Raw genomic sequence first — 7,358 nt, 5'->3', positions numbered from 1 at the left:
GAACCTACAGGCCCAAGGGGCCCTGCTTGGGGAATAGGTGAAGGTGTGGGGGAAGGGGGGGTCCTCAAGTTTGGTCCCAGATGCTTTGACAATATCATTGCACTGCTTCTCAGAGCACAGTAGTGCAACCTCGTCAGAGCACCTGCGGCCAGCAGGGGGGACCTCCCCCAATACACGAGGGTAGGAAGCTCAATCGTGGGTGGGCAAGTAGGGATGGAAGTCCTGTGCTGAACATCAGAGCCGGGAGGAAGATATCAACGGGGTTGCAGTACGTGGGGTCTTCAGCACCCCAGGGTACCCGGACCTTCCTCAGCACGCTCCAGATAACGGTAGACGAGAGACCCCGTAAACTGAAGGGTAGCACCAAACCAGGAGAGGACGGGGGAGGGGTGTGCACACAAAGAAGAGGGGCTAGTGCTCCGCCGCAGTCCGAAGCCCACTCACGCCCGAGGCGGGAGTAGATACAGACCGACGACCCTGAGTCTTCACTGGCCCACAACTCTGGGAGAAAGGTGGCCCCACTTCGGGACGACGCGCCCCTGCCAGCTCAAGACCCCTTCCCTGGCTCCTGGTCCCTAGTTTGGACTCCACGTTCTGTCCTAACAGACTCGCTGCCCAGCGGCCCAGGGCGACGCAGAGGAAGGGAGTGTTGGGGGGTTCCTGCTCTCTGGGCTCCCCTGCCCGGAGAGGGCACCGGGGGTCCAGGCTGCGCCCTTTCACACAGTCAGGCGGAATAGGTCCGTCCTGCACGCGCCCCCCACGTGGGACTCTGCTACTCACGTCGTGGGACATCCCTTCCGCCCCTGGTTGGGGGCCTGTCGCAGAAGGATGGCAGGAGAGAGGTCCGAGCAGTCGTCCGCCCGCGTCGTCTCTAACCAGGACGACCCCGCACCTCGTGGCGCCCTCTGGCCCACCCGCTCCATCTTTAACCGGCTGACAGTCGGCGGGGCTGGGTCTTCAGCTTCTTAGCATAGAGCGGTGCTCGTTGGCTGGCGCCGGCGCGGGGGGCTTTGCCTCCCGCACACCTATTGGCTGAAACCTGAGCGATTTCAAAATAGCCTCCGGGCCGGGATTGGCGGTGCTGAGGCAGAGTCTCGGGCTCTGCAGTTTTAACAATGAGTTCCACACTTTCTCCCCATTCATAATTTATCAAAAGGAATTTTGCCCGCCTTTTCTCAGCTCCACCGTCCGCGAGCTTTCTAGCTCGGAGGAGAATACTTGTAAATCCGGTGGGGGTCGCCCACTGCGCGGCTGAGCCCACGGAGGAGGGGACTGCGACCCTTGGAAAATATCCCAATCCGCGCGGTCAAACCTGCTTCGTTTTGCGTGCTAATATTGTTCCCTGTACCTCCCAGACAGGAAATTCGGCTGCAACGGGCTTTCTGGCTGGGGTAGCCCCAACCCCACCTTCCCACTACCCCCTCGCATCGCCAGACCTGACCCGAGTGGAATTTGGTGGATGCCACCCGAGTAGGCCTGAGCTGCCGAGATTGGGTCTTGGAGTCCGGGGATCTGTGGTACCGGGAAGAGGGTGTCAGCTTGGGTCCTTGCGTGATTGCGATTCACTTTGTGGATAAGCATTCATTAAGTGCCCACCCTGGGCTGGTGACCTGGAAAGATGTACACCATCCGGCCCTCACATAGCTGCAGTGTGTGTGTGTGTGTGTGTGGGGGGGGAGTGCTTAGGCTATTGTGCATCTGGGCACCCTCCTGTTTTACTCTGTCAACCCAATGGCAGAGAGCAAATGTTTTTGAGGCAGGCAGAGCTAGGTTTGAATCTTTTGAACCTGCTTTATTCGGTTACTGCCAGGAGCCAATGAAAGGCTGTGTAAATCGTTGGCCCAGCATCTGGCACTTAGTGTTCAATAAATGAGAGCTCTGCTGTTGCTGTTTTTTGTTTGTTTGTTTTTTTACAGAAACAAAGAGTGAGTCAGAGAGAGGGATAGACAGGGACAGACAGACAGGAACGGAGAAAGATGAGAAGCATCAATCATTAGTTTTTCGTTGGGACACCTTAGTTGTTCATTGATTGCTTTCTCATATGTGCCTTGACCACGGGCCTTCAGCAGACCGAGTAACCCCTTGCTGGAGCCAGTGACCTTGGGTTCAAGCTGATGGGCTTTTGCTCAAACCAGATGAGCCTGCACTCAAGCTGGCGACCTCGGGGTCTCAAACCTGGGTCCTCTGCATCCCAATCCGACGCTCTATCCACTGCGCCACCGCCTGGTCAGGCGGCTGCTGCTGCTGGGTTTTTTTGTTTGTTTTTTTTGTTTGTATTTTTCTGAAGCTGGAAACAGGGAGAGACAGTCAGACAGACTCCCGCATGCGCCCACCAGGATCCACCCGGAACGCCCACTAGGGGGCAACGCTCTGCCCACCAGGGGGGATGCTCTGCCCCTCCAGGAGGTCGCTCTGTTGTGACCAGAGCCACTCCAGCGCCTGGGGCAGAGGCCAAGGAGCCATCCCCAGCGTCCCAGCCATCTTTGCTCCAATGGAGCCTCACTGCGGGAGGGGAAGAGTGAGACAGAAAGGAAGGAGAGGGGGAGGGGTGGAGAAGCAGATGGGCGCTTCTCCTGTGTGCCCTGGCCGGGAATCGAACCCCGGATTTCTGCACGCCAGGCCGACGCTCTACCACTGAGCCAACCGGCCAGGGCCTGTTTTTATTTTAGGTCTTGTTCTGTACTGTTGGAAGCCATCTTACCTGCTCCCACCTTGGTTTCCCAAAGATCACTGCATGTTGTGTGCACTGTTTGATTCTGCTTTTTTTTTTTTTTTTTTTAAGATTTTACTTATTGATTTTATGGGAGTGGGTAGTTAGCAGTATCAACTCATAGCTGCTTAACTTCAGTTGTTCTTTGCTTGCTTGTTGCTTGTCATATGTGCCTTGACCAGGCAAGTCCAGGATTTTTTTTTTTAATGCTGGTACTTTATTTATTTTTTTAAAGACTTTATTCATTTTAGAAAGGAGAGAGACAGAGAGGAGAAAGGAGCAGGAAGCTTCAACTCCCATAGGTGCCTTGACTGGGCAAGCCCAGGATTTTGAAACCACAACCTCAGTGTTCAAGGTCCACACTCTATCCACTGTGCCACCACAGGTCAGGCTTGATTCCACTCTTAACATTTTGCACTTTTGTGTGTGATGGTAGGAAGATAATAAATTGGCAGAGGCAGAAGGGGACTCTTACAGAAAGGAGGTGCCAGGGATGGACCAGAATGCCCCCTTGGATTGGCAGAGGTGATCCTATTGGTTCCCTGCCCACAGCCCCTTGGCAGTCAACACCAGCCAGAGGATGCTCCCTGCCAGCACCTGCAGCACTTCCTGAGGGCTTTATTCTGGCTGTAGAATAAAAGCCCTTAAGTACACTTCCCAATGCCTAGGGCAAGTGGGAAGTGCTGCAGAATAATCCCCATCCCAGTCCACCCAGCAGTCTTCAGCCAATGAAGGCAGATACTTTGGTTCTCCACCACCCCTCCTTGCCTCTTACTTGGAATAACTTTGATGCTTGTTCTACACTGGGTCCTAGAACTTCCCCATGGAATTAAGCCCCAGTTGCATACAGGGGTAACTTTCTCAGCAATGCAACGTTCACTAGCTGCCTTTCCTTCTCCTCTCACAGCCCTACTCCTACGACAGTGCTTTCTGGGATCACCTTCCAACGATCTGCTAGCACTCTAGTCCTATCTCAGATCAGGTGAGTGATGAGAGAGGAATATAGACTTGTAGACAATACTCAAGAGGTCTGGCAGTAGAGAGGCCAGGGAGGGGTCTGTGTTTAAGCAGAGCATGAACTCATGGGAAAGTGTGTGGGGAATAATAGGCCTACATAGGAACCTCCTCTCCTCAGGCCCCACAAGTAGCTAGAGCTTTTCTCCCACCTCTATAATGTCAATTAATTTCTCAAATGTAAGGTGGTCTGCCCACACTCCTCCAAGCCCCCTCCCAACCAGTTGCTACCCTCAGCCACTCCTGGGACTCTTTTACTCTCATTCAGGAGAATGGCACTCTTCTCCCCCAGAGGCAACCTTAATTAAGCCCCTACTCTACACAGCCCTAACTGGGTGGAGTTTAGCAAGTGTAGGAAGCCTGTAATCTCTGCCACAACCTCCAGAGGTCATTCACAAACCAGCAGAGCTCACTGTTACCTTCCTTTATTAGTGCCCTCCTATTTGATTTTCCTGCCTTTAAGCTGTATTTCTTTGCCTGACAAAATTGTCTCTTATTCCAGAAAACCTTCTCAGATCTCTGCAGGTAGCAGTTCTTTGAAGTTACCTTACCTTACGATATCTTTTTAAGTTTTGTTATCTTTTTAGGACCCTCTCCTGAAGACCTTGGAAAGTCGTAGTTGGGGCCTGAGATGCTACATGCCTAAGCAGGCTGGGATGCATGTGGTACCATTCTCACCAAGAGTGAGGGAGCCTGTGATGCTAATTCCCAGCTGATGTCAGAGTCCTGGCCTGGTGCTTGCTCAAAAACAAGTGTCAAGAGCCCTGGCTGGGTAACTCAGTTGGTTAGAGCATTGCCCCGATACACCAACATTGTAAGTTTGATCCCTGGTCAGGGTACAAACAAGAATCATCCAATGAATGCATAAATAAGTAGAACAACAAATCAATGTTTCTCTCTCACACTTGATCTCCCTTCCTCTCTAAAATCAATTTTTTTAAAGTGTCACAACTGCTAGGGGAAAGGTGCTAGGAGAATGGGAGGCCTCATGCCAAGAGATGAGGTGTTCTGGAGAGCTTGTGTGTCACCCTGCCGAAAGGAGTTGGCCTCCCATTCATCCTTCTGAAGCCCTGGCCCCAGCCCCAGCCCTTAACAAGAAGGTTCATGAAGCTCAAGGGTTAGAGAACCAGTATCACTTGCCATTAGACCACCTAAGGGTAACAGAGCAGTGTTGGAATGCATGGAAAAACATCAAAAAGGTTTGGACAGGTTCAATTGTTTGGCTGTGTGGGAGACAGTAGTTTTGCACTGAGAAAGAGATGATGAATTGGGCCAGAGAGAGTTGGCACCTCCTAGTCACCTCCAGGCTCACTCCAAAACAATCACATTGTAATTCTTTAATTAACAAAGGCACTTGAGAACCCCTACAAACCTGAAGTCTCCACCAGTGGCCCTGCAGACACCCCACACTGCTACCCTCTGTCTGCCCATCCAAGACACTCAGAGTTCATCATGACCTGCAGAGGGATCCACACTGGGTTTGATGAAAATGCCTTCCATGGCCTTCCAGGTATTGTGTGTATTGGCACTGGGCATGCCGTGTACCTCATGCTGCCCACGGATGGGGCTCCCATACTGCTCACCGGTGACTGACAGGAACACAGAGGTGCCCATGTGCTGGAAGCGCACAGTGGCTTCCCGCTCCCAGTGCTGCCCTGAGCAGCGTACTGTCCACAGGTCAAGGTCATCACCCTCACCGTCTTCCCCAAAGGCGCTCACCTCCTATGGGTACAGGGGATGGAGGAATAGTAGTTACCACAGAGGGCATACTGAGTCCCCTGTGGTCACCTGCCTGGCAGCAGCACTCCCACTAGGGCACTGGCCCTCAGGTTCCACAGTTACAAAATGGGACAACATAACCCCAGCCTCAGCACCCAGTGGAGCCTCCTCAACACAGGCTCTTCAAACACATGCAAACCCCACTCCACCTGGCTGGGTGGTGACCATTGGCCCCCATAGAGGCAAGGCTTCCTCCTCTATCCTTATCTACCTTCCCAACCCCTCTGACTCTCAATATAAAGTCCAACCCCTCAGACTGACAATGAAGGTCTCTAGCTTACTTTTTTTCTTCTGAAAACCCTCGAAAAGCACCCTCCGTTCCACCCCCCACTCCCTCCCTAACCTCCCTCCCCCCCCCTCCATTTCCTATTCAGTTCCAGTAAACTCCATGCACAAGCTCTTACCCAGGCCTGGAAAGATGCTCTTCTCTCTGTGGCCTAAAAGGACCCTACTCATCCTCCACACTTAGCCTGAGTTCCTCCTCCCTTGCCTGTTTCCCACCCCAAAGGCAATGTGGATGCCCCTCCTGGGTCCAAATCGCCCCCATGAGTGGAGCTAGCTATCTAGCAGGATCAGATCATTCTTCTTTGACCATCTTTCCCCTGTGCTGAGAATGAGACCCTGGCAGAGTGACCTGTGAGTGACCCTCCAGAGGGGGCGCTCAGTAAACATTTCTGAATTGATAATTCCTATTTTACAGAGAGAGCCGACGCTGAGAGCAGGTGAGAAGAAGGGTAGGTTCTACGCCCAGATCCTCACACACACACCAGGGCCTTCTCCTGGAGCTGGGGGAGGGGGCTCACCTGGTTATTTGACAGCGGCGACGGGAAGTGGTGGGTGTGAAGGTTCTTGCCAGTGAGCACGTGCGTCAGCCTCACAGCTTGCCCGCATCGCACTGGAGACCCGCGCGGGCACCCGCCCTCCGAGCCGCTGCGGATCCGCCAGTAGCTATTGGCGTCGTCAGACGCCTCCACGCCAGTCACCGACTGTTGGCCACTGCCTGACGGAGATACCCCACCCCACCCCCGGGGTCGCGGTCAATCCAGGAACTCGAGACCTTCGACCCAAACACCATAAATGTTCCTGGACAACCTGAACCCTGGGACCCCAATGGCACATCTCCAACCACCACCCCTGGTCCCCAACTCCAAGTCCTTTGGCCCTCACCTTCCAGACGACCCTCCTCGCCCCCGATATCCCGACGAACCCCTCCAACCGCAGGTCTTTGTCCCCTTCGGGCCCCCACTAACCTCAGCCAGATAACCCCAGAACCCTGGCACGCAGACCCCACAATCACCAAGCATTCAAACTCCCAGCCCCAGGCCCCGCCCCCTAGCGATGCCCTAATCCCGGTCCCCGCGCACCAGATCCGTATTTGATGTCGTGCGAGTGCAACCGCACCCTGTGCTGCGTGTTGAACAGCTTCAGCACCGACCCGCAGGTCACGAGCCCCGCGCCAGTCTTGGCGGCACCGCTGCCTGGCACAAAGAGCGCCAGCAATAGCCCCAGCAGCACCGCTCCCGCAGCTCCACCGCGGACCGCGATCCACATCGCCCCAGCCGGGCTCCGCCAGCTCTGGCCCTTGAGCCTGCCGCTTCCGTCTCCGCCGCTGGCCAATCGGGTTTGACAGAGCCCTACGCGGCAGCCAGTCGCGGGCCTGCACAGCGCTCCTCCTGCCCTGCCATTTGGTTGACATGGAGGAAGCCCTCCCTCAGCTCTAGAGCGGCTGGGAGGGGGCCGGAGACACGAGGAGGGTTTTCATTGGTCCACGCTTCGGAGGCCTCACCAATGAGTACCAAAGGAAGCCGGGTGCTGCTTCAAGCGGCGAGAGAGCCACCCTCCAGCCGCTGTAGGT

At 54.7% G+C, this 7,358-nt stretch overlaps 1 protein-coding gene across 1 annotated transcript; it reads right to left on the bottom strand.

Annotated features, from left to right (window-relative positions):
- Window positions 1-2,760: 2,760 nt before the first annotated feature.
- On the bottom strand, window positions 2,761-7,128 carry SDF2L1 (stromal cell derived factor 2 like 1). Its single transcript, XM_066365439.1, has 3 exons — window positions 6,868-7,128; window positions 6,307-6,503; window positions 2,761-5,446 (listed from the first exon to the last, which is right to left on the bottom strand). The coding sequence occupies exons 1-3, from the start codon at window positions 7,052-7,054 to the stop codon at window positions 5,165-5,167; spliced, it is 666 nt and encodes a 221-aa protein (XP_066221536.1). The 5' UTR covers window positions 7,055-7,128; the 3' UTR covers window positions 2,761-5,164.
- Window positions 7,129-7,358: the final 230 nt, after the last annotated feature.

This window comes from Saccopteryx leptura, chromosome 2 (genome assembly GCF_036850995.1).
Source record: "Saccopteryx leptura isolate mSacLep1 chromosome 2, mSacLep1_pri_phased_curated, whole genome shotgun sequence".
In the NCBI taxonomy this organism is placed as follows: Eukaryota; Metazoa; Chordata; class Mammalia; order Chiroptera; family Emballonuridae; genus Saccopteryx; species Saccopteryx leptura.
The sequence above is the reverse complement of the archived record's forward strand: the minus strand, read 5'-3'. Positions and strand labels throughout refer to the sequence as shown.

Excerpts from the sequence above, each read along its gene's own strand:
- SDF2L1 (XM_066365439.1), bottom strand. The coding sequence starts at position 7,054 with ATGTGGATCGCGGTCCGCGGTGGAGCTGCGGGAGCGGTGCTGCTGGGG. Across the intron at positions 6,504-6,867 it reads CGACATCAAATACGGATCTG|GCAGTGGCCAACAGTCGGTG; the intron begins GTGCGCGGGGAC and ends TATCTCCGTCAG. Across the intron at positions 5,447-6,306 it reads CGCCGCTGTCAAATAACCAG|GAGGTGAGCGCCTTTGGGGA; the intron begins GTGAGCCCCCTC and ends CTGTACCCATAG.